Here is a 15,316-nt window from a genome sequence, read left to right as displayed (position 1 = left end):
AGGTCATGATCCCTGGGTCCTGGAATCAAGCCCTAGCATCGGGCTCTCTGCTCAGCAGGGAGCCTGCCTCTCTGCCTACTTGTGATCTCTCTCTCTCTGTCAAATAAATAAGTAAAGTCTTTAAAAATAAATTAAAAAATAAAAATAAAAATGGGAGTATAGGTGTGGGCGGGTGGGCAGGTGGTGTGCAGAACATGTATCTGCAAACTCTGATGAATGGCACCTGCTGGCATGTGAGAGGAGCACCACTTGTGATTGCTGAATTCTGCTTTTGACCAGGAATATGCTGAGATTTTAAATGTTCTCTTTGTAATTAGAGTATTAGGGAGATAGTACCGTCTTTATTAATATTCTTAATAAATAAGAATATTAATAAATGTTCTCTTGGATATTTCTATTTGAAGCTTAGAAAATTCTGGCATCAAAACTATATTTATTACTGACTCCAAGTAATAATTGAATTATTTTATCAATTGTATCTAAATTAAAGATCCTCCACAACTCTTTATGCCCTAAGGAAAAAGGCTAAATTTAATATTTAAGTTATATATGTAGAAATGTAATATATAGTATTTAAATATTAAGATTATTTAAATTATTTACATACTATTCTTCTGTACTTTAAGAAAAAAAGAAAGAAATGAAATTACTCTTCTATTCTTATAAATCTTTCACTTTTATTCTCTATTGTTAAATATATAGAATACAATATTATATAGTCCACATAAATTAAAATTTTGTGTATTTTTAGTATTTATATATTCTTGTATCTGTTCCTTAGTAGGATGGATACATTCCTACAAAGTTTGCTCTGTAGAAACTTTATTTGAGTGATTTTTTTCCTCAGTAATTTCCATTATAACGTGAAAAGTATAAGCCATTCTATTTCTGACCTCTAACTATCAAAATCATTTTCTTTATTGAAATATAGTTGACAAATTATGTTTGTTTTTAAACATCTATATCCTTAAAAGCAGTGACTTTCCCATCCCATAAAATATTAACAACCTTGAAATATTAATAACATTTCTGCAGTGCACTCAAAAGCCAGAATCTTTGGCAGAAAGATTATCATTCTTATTTTTCTTCATGAAGTATTCTTTAATCATTAGACGATCACATGAGCTTTAGTGATTAGGCTATACTTTTATGCTAGTGTGGAACTACTTTGTCACTTCAAATATTATCTCCAGGTTAACAATATCTTTTCCTTAGTCTTTTTCCTTCCTCAGAACCTACTTATCTTTTCCAAAAGTCTTGACTTGAATTGTTCTATTTTAAAATGCCAGTCATAAAAATTAATTGTGTTTTGATGGTTTATTATATATCAAATCACAAAAGCATCAGATTATGTATCATATACATATGATATTATATCAGATTGTAGTTAGGCATCATAATAGGTGTGGACTATTAGATGTTGTACTGGGCCCCCAAGTTCTGAGGATCAGCTAGCTCTTGCTCTCTAGAACAATGCTGAGACAGTTGACAAGTATCTTAAATTTGCAGCTTTATCAGATAAATTACTATTCGTTATTCCTAAATGCACATCGTTCTTACAGGCTTAAGTATATGAGATAATTTCTGTAAAACTACTAAGGAACCAAATATAGTTGTTGGTTATGGCTGTCATGACTTCATGTCATTCTTCCCTGGGTCACACTTCCCCGTTTTTTCCAAGGACTTTCTGGAGCTTTTATATGCAGCTTCAAAAATACATTTGTTTTTCTCAAATCAGTATATCGCATACTTGTAATCAATATAACATTGTATGTCAGTAATTTTAAAAAGAGCATTGTGTTGTGTTGTTTCAGATTAACTCAGCAGCTGAGCAGAGAGGTGAATGGCTGCAAAATGTTAAGAAATGCTGAAACTATTGCACAGATGCTTTTCCAGTGTCTTTCTTACATGAAAAATGTTCTTGTATTTATCTTTCTAGTAGTGTCACTGTAGCCCATTTAATAATATATGAAAGAGAGGATCATTTAGGTGGAATAAATAAAATGGGCAGAGGCAAGTAGTTGAAATTGCTTATTACTCCCCAACTTTTCTTTGAACATCACCCTATGTAAAACTATATTAATATAAAATAGCAGAAAGGTAATATTAAATATGAACCATGCCTGGTATTCCTGGCCAGGCTTGTTTATTGGCTTCTTGATATAATTTCTGAATTTTAGAATCCAAATATTAGTATGTGCTTAGTTAAATATTTTTGAAAATTAAAATATTAAATATTAAATTTATAATATTAAATATTATATTAAATATTAAATATTTTTGAAAATTTAAGATTCAGAAATTAGCGATCTATATTTGGTTTCTGGATTAAAATTCTGAGCTCCCAAACACAGCTTTATGTAACAGTCTCCCTCAATTTTACTAATTTACCATGTAAGGAAGGGTCTTAAGATCTCAGGAGCCAATTAATTGAAGTTAAACCTTGTGCTCCAGATCCTTTGATTCAGGAAAATGATTATGTACATATCACCATTGCTTTGCCTTTGCACCTTATTTCCCCTTCATGGAATGCCCTGCCTGCTCTCAGCCTAGTGAGCCCTGGCTCATCCAATAAAACACAGTGTAGGTGTCATATGTGTCCCAGTCTACCTTTCTGCCCTTCTCACACCTCAGAGATACCCAGATCAACTTGTTAACAACAGGTAGATGCTTTCCCTTTGCACACATATAATAATATGGACTGTCCAGTATAACTATACCCTGAATAAGTTTCTTGCCACTGTTCCTCTCTAATTCCCTGACCATGCCTGCTCACTTTGGCTACCACCTTAACCTTCATTCCTGATTGCTGTCTTCCCCTTGTCTATACCAACCTTTTGCCTTGATTACTTCTACCAGTTGGGTCTGGGTTCCTTTTAATCTTACCCATTTGCTAAAGTAATACATTCTTCCTAGATAATAGTCTCAGGATAGTATAACAATACTGTATTCTCTTTTTTTATTAACATATAATGTTAATCATCATTTGTTTCAGGGGTACAAGTCTGTGAATCATCAGTCTTACACAATTCACAGCACTTACCATAGCATATACCCTCCCCAGTGTCCATCACCCAGCTACCCCATCCCTCCCACCCCCCTAAAATGCGCATCAGTTTAAATGTTTAAGAGATGGTAAAGAGAAGCTCCCAATGATGTTGTGTGCACCAGTAGTTGAAGTAGTGGGTAAATCTCTGCTTCAGTAATAGCACTTTTGGCATCATACCAGCATCTGAATTAATTCCGGAAAAATATGTGTCACGTTTTGTTTCATCAGTTTTCCATCTCAGCATTAACGATCAAGGCAAAAAATAAAGCAGTGTATCTAACCTCATCTGATTTCATGGTCATGGCCAGATTTCACAGAGATGAATAGAGGACTTTGAAGTATCACTTTTCTAGTTAGATTTCCATCTTTCCTGTGTATGTTTCATAGAGCCAGCAGAATGAGAAAGGGTCTGAAGGGTACCTCTATCTTTTCTTCCTCCTCCTCCTCCAATGAAAAGACTTCCTCTCGTAGATTAGTGGTTGGTGTTAATAATACCAGTATTCACGGGAATAAAAGAAGAATTGATGACGCCTGAAGGAAGTCAGGTGCTACTCTGGGTAAGTTTATCAGATAGAATCATGACTTCTATACTGTCTAGTGATACTGGGGGTATTTTGTTGTTCATATTTGTTACAAAATCACTCTTTGGTTGTGTGGATATTGTGAAGAATGTTCATAAGCCAGAATACTGCCTCAGATTTCATCAGAATCTATGCTTATGGGATTCATCCCTTAACCCTGCTGCAAAGTGGTTCCATCTCTTTGGTACCTGAAAATTGTGTGAAAGAGTACAGAGAATTAAAAAACTGTTTCCATACAATATTTGCAGATATGTTACTTTCTACATATTATTCTAATAAATGCCCTCCTCATGCTATCAGGAAGCACTTTCCACAGACTTCTAAGTTGTGGTAGTTATGTATTAGTTATAAGCTGTTTAGCAAAATAATCAGAAAAGTAAAGAAAGAGACATTGTTGTTTGTATTCATTTAGTCATTTTAAAAGTGAAATTACTATTTGACTCATACAAGTGATATTACCACAGAAGAAATATAAACCCTGTCTTTAGATATTTTGGTCAAGTATTATCAACTTCATAATGTTAGCTCAATTCTATGAGAAGGAATTTTCTTTTTGGAACTGCCAGGAGTCAGAGAAGTTCTATGATGCCTACTCTTCCTTACTGTTAGTTTATAGAGAAAGTTTTGCCCCTGAGGAAGAGCTCACAAAGGCTGAATAGGCAAAAGCATCTAATTCAGAGGTGAAATGTTAAGAAGCCCATGTGACTATACACATTAGCTATTCTCCAGTAAGAAAATACCTGTTTTGTTAAGTTGATCTCTGTATTTCTTTCTCCTCTGTGTTCTCTCATCCTCTCATATTTTTCTCCTTCTCTCCATTTCTCCCTACCCCCCATCAAACCCCTGCTATGTTTGGATCCATAGAGAAGATAGGATTATATTGTAGCATGCACTCCCTCCCAAAACTTTAATAGGATCAGTGCCTTCTTTTTTGTTTTCTGTAATTGTCTTTTTTCTATTACTTTGTGGGTCTTCATATATTCTGATTACTAATCCTTTGTCAGTTATATATGACTCAGATATCCTCTCCCCGTTATATTACTGAGCTTTACGCTTTGTTTATATTTTATGTAGTCTTAATTGTAGGGGAATTTTGCACTTTTGTGCAGTCAGATTTATCAGCCTTTTCCTTTTTGTGTTCTTTATGTCTTAAAGAAATCCTTCTGCACACCCAAAATTGTACTTACTAAATGCTTTAAAATTGCCTTTATATATAGATCTTTAATCATTCTGGAGTTTTGATATATTCAGTGCTGCAATAAATACTCATGCATCTCCTCATACAGACTTGCATTGTCTAATCAGAGGCTCCTAGCCACATAGAGCTCTTTAAATTTAAAAGAAAATTGAAGGAAATTTAAACTTCAGTTTTTCAGTCTCACACTAGCCTTATTTCAAGTCCCACAGTCCCTTGTGGTTAATGACCTTTCTGTTGGAACAGTATTGATACAGAACATCTCCATCACTTTACTAAGGCATCTTTTGCTCTCTCCTAGTATCTTTACCAGGACCCTTTTCATAGTAGGCTTGAATTGCAGTTTCTCTCCTCCTAGACCCTTTTCAAGTGTGTTGAAAAGGCAGCTAGCTTCTCATCTTCCATTAGCTTCTTCTATGAATTAGAGCTGCTCCCAGGTGAAAAGCTGCCCTAAATACAGGACGCAACCCTGTAGTCCTCCTTCTCCCATTATTACTTGTTAGTTTTCTGATTCCTTCAATTAAATGTTTTTCCTCCAGTTTTTCTAGTTATTCTGAGTGAGCCGGAGGGTTTAAATTACCCAGATTCTCCATTTTTCAGAAATGCAAGCTACCCAGCATTCAGGCTCACATTTATTCCTTAACTAAAATATTGTTCATTTGTGTAAAAGTTTGATTCTTTTACCCTTAATCTGGAGCTAACTCTATTTGAATTAAATATTTTATTTTTAAGTCAATATGTTTTTCTTTCTAAATCCAAATCTACTTTTTTATCCTACCTTTAATTAGGCCTGTTTGTCAAGTAAACAAATTGGTTCATTAAAAAGTATACCAATCCAGCATTAACTTTAAGCATAAACATAAATTAGAATATCTGCTTAATATTTCTGAGGTACTTGTGAATAAATAAGTCTTGGTTTTATCTGAAAAAGAACGTTGTTCATTTCTTTTTACATGTTTTGCTTGCTCAACTGTTGAACAACTTTAATTCTTCTGATGATCACAGTAATACAAGTGGTCTTGGAAACCTGAAGCTTCTAGTAAAACTTTGCTGAAACATGATTTTGTGATGAGAATTATAAACTTTGCAGATTAACACAGTGAGGACAATCCAGCTTGCAGCATTAAAAGCTAAACTGCCTGATACTGATTTCAATAAGGCTATTGTTAATGCAAGTGCATGTTAACATCCTTAGTGACATTAATGCAGTACTACTGACATTAAAATAAATACTCCAGACTTCAGTGCATTCAGAAAGCGTGAAGGAAAGTGAAAACACTGTTCTTAAAGTTTGTTTTTCAAACACTCCCTAATGTTACAATATTTTTATACTTTTATTCAAATGTTTTGCTGGCCTACAATACAATATGCAGAGTATGACTGAAGATAACTGTTATTACTGATTATTGCTAATAAACTTTAAGTTGCTGAATGCTATAATAATAACAGGCTTTACTTTGAAGTACTGTATATCATAGATAAGAGAAAAGCATAATCATTCAATGGCCAATGAATAAATGATTTCACAGTTTAAAGCATTTAATAAGACTGAAATCTATAACAAAGCTGTTCTCTGGTGTACGATTACTAGAGAGGTTTACTAGGTCAGAGTAATAGCAAGGAAGATTGGTCTTAATATCCAGTATGCAGTGTACCTTTGTCTCTTAATCAAAATGTGAAAAAGTACACGAAATACAGACTTGTACTTTCACAAGACTTAAACCAGAGTTGACATCTTTAAAATATGCCTCAAAATTGAGAAATATAGAAATGTCATCACTTACACAAATAAGAAAAAATAACCTTATATAGCCCATCTGAATCATTCCTGAAAACAGACCACACACAAACTTAACATTTTAAGCCAAGAGGGCTTTAACATATAAAGGGGGAAAAAGAGACTTAATGGCATCAGAACTAATGTCCCCTGAGTATTGAATGGAAAGGTATAGTGTAATAGGGCAAGTATTCTTCTGTCAACCTGTCAGATTACTCTCTACTGTTTCCTAGAGTGAGAAAGTAATTAAATCTCTATACTTCATTGAATCACAAGGCTCTATTAAGGAACAATTTGAAATGACCATATAAAATGTCTTATTATATATGAACTGTAGTCTTGGATAAACTAATCATCAGAAGTCTTTTTATAAGGTAACTTACAGAGTTGTACGGTTTTTATGTTAATACGTAACTCACAGGCTGCTTTATGTTTTAGCATATTTTATAAATGATTCTTGGAAGTTTTAAAGAATTTGTACAATTCATTATTTGTTCTTCGGTGGCTTTGGGGATTTAAAGGGCATGAGAATGCCAAAGGGAATCATCTGCTTTCCTGCCATAAGAAAAAGTAGCATTAGTGGAGAAAAAGCATGTTTGATGTAAGAGCTAGATAAAAACTCACTGAAACCTTAGGATTTCTTTTTACTTTTTATAGTAGCTTTTTTTTTCTTTTTTAGGAATTTATGCACATCCTCAACAGAGAAACTATGAACTTTCTGAACTTTTAAAAAAATTTTATTTATTTATTTGACAGAGAGTGAGAAAGCACAAGCAGGCAGAGCAGCAGAGGGAAAGGGAGAAGCAGGCTCCCCAGTGAGCAGGGAGCCTGATGCAGGGCTCCATCCCAGGACCCTGGGATCACGACCCAAGCCAAAGGCAATCACTTAACCAACTGAGCCACCCAGGCACCCTACAGTAGTAGCTTTTTGAAGGGTGCTTGATACTGGATTAAGACTGAGCCACTTAAAAAATATATTTATAGCAAAAGCAAATTTGTCTCAGGGAGTTATATAAAATCTAAGGGGTTTCAAAAATTCAAAAAGATATAGAGGAAATAATATTTCAGTTGCATTTTGATTAACAAGTTCATTTATTTGGATTTTTAAATAATGTTTAAAATTTTTAATGCCTATTTAAATTTGATGATCAGTGTATTACCTTAACCATGAGATTTGCTAGTTTTTTAAAAAATTTTTTATTTTTTATAAACATATATTTTTATCCCCAGGGGTACAGGTCTGTGAATCACCAGGTTTACACACTTCATAGCACTCACCAAAGCACATACCCTTCCCAGAGATTTGCTAGTTTTATGGTGATGACAAAAATAACTTGTTCCTCGGCTCTTGGGCAAGACTGGTACTGATTAACAGAAGTAGAAGTAGTAATGAAAATAATGATCTCTTATAATTAGAATAATACACCTTATTTAATTACCATCTATTTTCCAATTTTCTTTTAGGATACCCCCATAATATTATTATTCCTAAACAGTAAATAGGGAAAATAAGGCAAAGACAAGTCAAGTAACTATAAATCTTCATCATCCTTTCATTCAATCACTCAATGAATTTTTAATTCCCTTCCTAGATATTAAACTAATAGTAGCTTAATAACAGACACCATATGGTGACTCAGGCAGTTAAGCAAAGCAGTTGACAAAGTAAAACAAAAGCATGAATATTTTACATACTTCTCTCATCACTAAGACATCATGCCAGTTAATCAAGTAAAAAATGTATCAAACCAATTTGTTTTATGTAGAGAAGAATTGATCCAAGACATTCCCTTTTCTCACATTTACTTGCTCTCCTGAGAATTCAGTCCAAATCATGTTAAAGCTAATGGATAAGATATGTACCAAAATGTATCACAAATATAAAGCAACATGAGGTCAGTCTATGATATTCAAATTTTGTTTTTTTCTAAAATCAAAATACCTTGTTTAAAACTTATACTGAGAAGTATCAGATTCAATTAACAGGTAATACTTTTGCATAGAAGTAGTTCAGTGGAAGAATCTCAATAGTAAATGAATGATGAAAATATGCACATAGAGAAAGGGATTATAAGTTTATATATGTGTAGCATACACTTATGATTTTAAAATCTTGATTATAAAACTGATATAAAATTCAAGTTTAACGACATACTGCATTAAGAATCTTAATCCTCCAAGAAAAGAAAAACAAAACAAAGCCCAGGTAACAGGTTTCTTTTGGTGATGATCTACCAGGTATTACAGATGTGATTTCCCTCTTGTTCTGCTGTCTTCGTGTCCCTCAGTCATCATAGGCAGAGCATCAGTCCAGTGACTCTTCCTGTCAGTATTGGTGGCGACAACCAGTCTGACCTGAAAAGAAACCAATACTCCTTCCCAACCTGGAAATGCTGGTAATTTATCTCCCTGGCTCCCACTCCCTGAAACCCGCCCTCACCCCTACCACCAACAGAAGGTTTGTTTACTTAAAATGCAGAATACCTCTTTCACATGTAAGAAGATTGGATTCTTTAAATACTAAGTGACTTAACTTAGGTTTCCTGAGCATTTCACATGAAAAGAAAAAGCGTATAATTTTTTTCCCCACATTAGACCATTACTTCTAAACTTTAGAGAATTTCATAGGGTGCATGCTCAATAGGATCTTGGTTTATTTGTTCTTTGTTTTTCAATTATAACCAGATAGGAGAATGAAGAGAATAAAGTGAAAATTACAGAAGCATACTTCTGATACTCTTAGTTTGTTACCATCTACTAGTATTAGAAGCAGATAGTATTGGTGACTGTGTGAGTGGTGGGAAGAAGGGAGGTCATGATTTTGTGGCTCCCTCTTGAACCCATTTATGAAGGCTTTAATGGTCTAGGGCTGTAAATCTAAGCCTCAGTGGTCAGAGTTCATGCTTAACCTCTCTGGAGCAGGGCATGCTCCTTCTCTGATAGATCAGGGCTACTCCTTGACCTCTGTGGGTTATAGACATATCATCAGTTCATAGATGATAGGTACATCAAGAGAGCCTGGTTAGGCATATAGAACAAATACAAATCCTGATCCTTCCAGACTAAATATAAAATAATGTAAATATTAATAATTATACAAAAAGACTTTTATACAGACTGAACTTAGAGAATTTAGATGACCCACAGACACTGAGTGATCTTCGGAATTATGGATAACATCCTTATTTTGAAATTATGAAAGGAATTATACTGGTAATGTAAAGAGACTGTATAGCTCTAAATAGATGATGCCTCATTAATTTTTCCACATTAAAATTTTAATTTGAGATAAATGCTGCCATATTATAAGCACTAGATATAATAAATTATAGAATTTTTTTAATGCTATGCCCAGATTTTTTATGTTTTATCTGTTGTCTTTCCTATAAACCCAAAGCCATGTATTGACCTATTAATCCTTATGGCAAAGTATGTGCAAATATTTTACCTCCATTTAGCTCATATTTTATGTGGAATATTTGTCTAAACCACACTTTGGCTTTCTTCTGGACCTTTTCAAAGGTATTTTAACATATACATTTAACATTATTCTAAAGGAGTGAAAAATATCTTTTAGATTCCTTTGCATACCACAGAACACTTTTGTTAATTCCGTGTCCTTACATATCTACCTTGCTACTTCTCTCTTTATTGATATGTGGAGCAAGACCTTAACTTTTCTCTTTCAAATTGTGAAGTAAGTGATATATAGTAGTTTACATGTTTTGATTATTGCAGAGATGAATGTGACTTCACAGGACTTTAGTACACACCAACCCTGAAGAAAATGAATAAATAAAACACTAGCACAGATTTCTCTGTTCCAAGAGGAAAGTCCACATTATGTGGGTTAATTTATCTTCTGTCATAAGCATTTCGTATGCTCCTCAGTATCGTGGGAGGAGTGACACTTATTTTCTGTTGTGTTCAGAACAGCCATCTGTGCTTGGCACCAGTGCATACTGACCACACACTGAAGAGCTGAAGCATTTCTTTGAAGAGACATTTCTTTGAAGAGAAAACTTGGGTTTGCCCATGGTGCCCAGTTGGGAATGCTAAGTGTATACCATAAGCTTGGCCCTCAGTTTGTCATGGCTTATGGTTTGGAGTGGCTCCTCTCATTGTTTGAGTTTGGTTGCACCAAAAAAGTAAGCCTGTTACTTCATTGTAACAAGAAAGTGCTTGTCCAAGCACGTTGCATGTCGGCAGTTTAGAGCCTGCTCTTGCACTGTCTGGTACTTGGACAACTTTTTAACAAACTCTCCAAGGCAAGGCAACTGTGACAAGGTGTCAGTTACTTTCAAAAAGCAAATAAATCAGGGGCTTTGAGTCTCAGTATAATAATAAAAATCTAATGTCCTCACACGAGTGTCTTCATTCCATGATTTTGAATCATATTTTTGGTAGTGAAGGCTCCACCTTCAAAGTAAAATCCTAAAAAGCAGTTTAGAGAGTCAGGTATTCTAAGAGGATGCTTTTTAGGAATTCACAATAAAAGAACAATGAGTTAACTTAATCCAATGAACTAAAGAACAAAACAATGAAGAGTGTACTTGAAATTTAATCCTTCCTTGTCTATTTTCCTCACCAAAACAGGAAAGACCGAATTGCTGTATACGTCCTTGTATCTGAGAAAGTGACTTCCAATGTCTTCAGTATTTTATAAGCCAGTTAATCACTTGCTGTAAGTTCACCTAAGTTTTAACAAATTTCCATGAATAATTCTAAACTTACTCTGTTAAACAGTATCTCAAGAACTAACAGAGAGATACGAGTCTTTAGGGCTTAACTCTTTGATTAGCTAGTACCTAACAACAGTCTGCATTTTCCAGGTTCTACTCCAAAACCATAAATTGCCTTTTTTCAGAAAGGCATTAAAAACATTAATCATTAGTTGAATAAAGAGACTGGTTGAGAACAAAATGGTCTGCAAATAAATGAAGACTGCCTTTGCTAATCTTTAGCAGTAATTTCCAGTGCTCTTCAAGTATGTGTTGTAGAGCAAACATACCTTACTGAGCAAAAATTGGGTGTTTCAGTTTAATTTTCATGTGTTCTTGTAGCCTCCAAAACTATTGCTAATGTTAATTCTAAGTCACAAATTATCTAAAAAAGAGTAAGAGTATACAAAGTGTTGCTGATAATAGTAACATACATAAATTAGATGAAAAAGGCTTTTTACAGCTAATTGAAGAGTATATTAGGATTGCTTTTTCTAGGAAGAAGCAATATAAACTACTAATTGCTAGAGCTGGTGGTGCTTCATTCCACTGCTACTTAGCATTTTTAAAATGTTTCTAGTATACTTGCTGTTATTGCTTAATACTAAAAATATCTTGGAGATGACATTCTATAGAAATGCCATATTGCATTTTGATTTTCACTGTTTAATAAAGATATGTTAATAATACTTCAGAGCAGTGGCCTCTAAACTTTTTTATTGCATGTATCTATGAGAAAATTATAGTGTGAACTACCAATAGATGCATATTTGTTTATTTATTTACAATTATACAAGTACATTATATAATATATTTTTTAAAATTAACATAAAAATTTAAAGACATAAAATTTTATATCTTAAATACCTATTCTAGTATCTTCATTTTAGACACCATTTTATATACAGATTTGCTATAGTTAAGAGCCAATAATAGTGGTGTATTTTTTTCACTGTTATACCATTTATAATTTAGAGTAAATGCTGAGAAATTCTTAGTCACATAATAATTTTATTTTACTAAGACTCATTTGATTCTAAGACTCAATGAGTAATAGAATGAAGATTAATCTTGAAAATCTTGTTACTTTATATCATTGAAAGCACTGCACCCTTCTGCTCTCTGGGCTCAGTAGAGTAAACCTAAGGTTGTCAGATTGTGACACGGTCCTTTAAGACGCTGGGCAAAGATTGATGACCAACAGATTAAAAACAAGCAAGAAAGTATAATCTCATTTTGCCGGGTTTTGTTTGTTTTAATGGGCAGCTTATATAGATCTATCTAAGAATAGAAAACGTCTAGAAGAAAATGGTTTCTATGAAAGGAAATGAGTGGATTGGAAGAGGAAACAGGATTTTTGCTTTTCACGCTGCACATTTCTATACAGTCTGTTCTGTTATTCTTTTACAATGAGCTTACATTACTGAATAAAGTAACACAAACATATGAGGACAGGAAAGCCTCCTTTTTTGCTCTATTGACTATTCTTGTCTCGTCCTTGGTTTACTGGTTTCCTCACTTCCCCTACTGGAGCGGTATTCTCCAGTTACATTTTTTTTTTTTAGATATATTTATTTATTCGCGAGAGCCCGCATAGATGCGAGCACACATAGATGCAAGCACACTCACACACACACGCAAGGTGGGGAGGGGCTGAGGGGGAAGGAGAGAAAAATCGCAAGCAGGCTGCCTGCTGAGCGCAGAGCCCAATGTGAAGGCTCACTCACAGGATGGTGAGATCAAGAGCTGAGCTGAAATCAAGAGTCAGACACTTAACCAAATGAGCCACCCAGATACCCCTTCAGTTACTTATTTTTAACAGCCTATAGGGACTACCCGAATTTTTTTCTTTTCTCCCATTCTGATTAACAGCCTTTCAGTTTATTTCTTAACACCTGCCTGCAACCCCCATCCTCAGATCATACATAAAACCTTCTCTTTATTCACTACTCCCACACGTACATAACCCATCTCTTTATTATCTTAACTGTTCCAGTTATTCCATTAGTTTTGTTCTATGCCTTTGAGAATGTATTGTCTACAAATAACTTTGTTTCTAGGTACCCTCAAAAGATAACAGTGGGCAACATAAATACCTTAAGAACGTATAAAAATTACACTGAAAGGAGTTTATCATCACTAGAAAATGTTGGCTTTCAGCCTTCTATAAAATTGGAAATTGTTGCTATTTTATAGTGTAGCTCTAAGTCCTTCAATAAGGATTCAAAGCCCCAGATAGTCTGAGCCTCAAACTGAAAAGGAAAGTATATATAGATATGTATGGTTTCAGAGATCCACAGTACCAGAGTGGCAGCTTTCACCTGGAGAGTAATTTGCAGGGAAATACACCATGGTTTGAGCTTAGCCTCTGCATCTGACTCCACTTTTCAGTCTCTGACCTCAGATGACTTAACTTAGCTTTAATTTTATCATGTTAAAAAAAAAATCAGCATTTTTAAAATGCCACTGCTTGGCAGATGACTAAATTAAAAATACGTATAAAATACTTAGCCCAGTGACTGTTTAGCTATTAACAGCATAATATTAAAATTAGAAAAAGAAAAGGCAAGAAATTTTACCCCCCCAAGTAAAAAAAGGTTTTACTCCGTTTCAGCATTTGAAGCTGTATCACCAGTATCTGTCTTTTCACTTCATACACCTACAAAATTAGTAGATTTTTTTTTTCTTAAACTAAATATCATGATAGTGGTATTTATCAAACATGTTTCCAATGTTTGAAGTTTCGGTACCATTTCTTATATGCAAGTTGACCCTTGCATGCAAGATAAAGCTAAGCTCTGAGCTAACAACACATAATGGGCACATACCCTACAGAGGATAAAATCTTTTCCGAATACAATCTTTTCTGAATTTCATTTTCCTTTTCGTGAATTTCATTCACATGTGCTTATGCAAATATATCTAAGCATACCTTTGTTGTGCCCTAACAGAAAAAAAAAAAAAAAAAATCTTCTTTAAATTTAGACTCCATGTGATTAAAAGCAGATGTTTAGTCCCAAATCTACAAATGTATTTTTAACTTAGGAAAAAGAGGGTACTCCAAAAAAACTATTATTCATTGCACTTTTGAGCAAAGCACAAGTCATGCTGAGTTCAGGTGGATACAATTAGCTACTACTAAAAATAAGCCATTGGTGGAGTCAGTGAATACTGAATATAGGAATTGTAAGACTTTGTGGGAATGACAAATAATGGGAAGAACAGTTAGTGGTCTGATTCTAAGAGCTGATACTGATCAGGAGGCTGCTGTGGCTGGAGTTACTTGACGGGGAGTGGTGAGGGTTGTCTCTCTGTCCTGAACGCTTTTGTTCTGTTGTTGAGGCTCACTACTCTCTAAAGCATTTCACTGATGCCAGTAGGGAACTATTGTCAACCAGCGTTCTAGGTGGGAAATGAAGCTTCCTAGCCAGCAAGTCCATATAACACCACTGCAGTTTTTACATATAGATTATTTTTGCACATGTACATCCTACCTAATAGATATTAAACTAAAATAAGCCTATCTCATTCTCTTAAAAATAACCTTACCAGCAAACAGAAATTCCTCCATGTCCCATTTAACTCAGTTTAGTCTGATTTAGCGTGGAAGAGTAAACGTGTACACCAGTCATTTAAGCAAATATTTACAGAAGCTTTGTAGAATTTTTTTGTATCAATTTAGTTTTTATATTATTTAATAATTAGTATAATTTAGCTCTTATGTAATAAGTCCTTTAAATAGTGAAATTATTTCTAACACCACTGGATTTGCTTTTACTTAATTGTCCTATCTCAGGTTACATATATATAGGCAAGTACCTTTAGGTATTTTGATGCTAGATTAGTAGCTTCAACTGTCAGATGTATTTATTATTAATATCAACAAAGGTCACTGGGATTTAAAATAGATTAAGCAGTTGAGGAAAAGCATGGGACGTAAGTAACACTTATTTTCTTTCTTTGTTTTTTTTTTTTTTTTTTAAGATTTTACTC

The 15,316-nt window shown here is 34.1% G+C and overlaps 1 protein-coding gene across 5 annotated transcripts in view; it reads left to right on the top strand.

The window, feature by feature from the left end:
• The window catches only part of AFG2A (AFG2 AAA ATPase homolog A), a 331,896-nt gene that overhangs the window by 218,153 nt on the left and 98,427 nt on the right, over positions 1–15,316 (top strand). Inside the window, exon 15 of one of the 5 annotated variants that reach the window (XM_082728230.1) lies at positions 8,891–8,964. The exons of the other annotated variants lie outside the window; for them this stretch is intronic. Within the exon in view, the coding sequence (XP_082584356.1) occupies positions 8,891–8,899 (9 nt within the window). The 3' untranslated portion in view covers positions 8,900–8,964. Of the gene's footprint in view, positions 1–8,890; positions 8,965–15,316 lie in introns of those variants that run through there. 5 annotated transcript variants of the gene reach the window in all.

Source organism: Mustela nivalis (assembly GCF_964662115.1).
Source record: "Mustela nivalis genome assembly, chromosome: 4".
NCBI classification, from domain to species: domain Eukaryota; kingdom Metazoa; phylum Chordata; class Mammalia; order Carnivora; family Mustelidae; genus Mustela; species Mustela nivalis.
The sequence above is the reverse complement of the archived record's forward strand: the minus strand, read 5'-3'. Positions and strand labels throughout refer to the sequence as shown.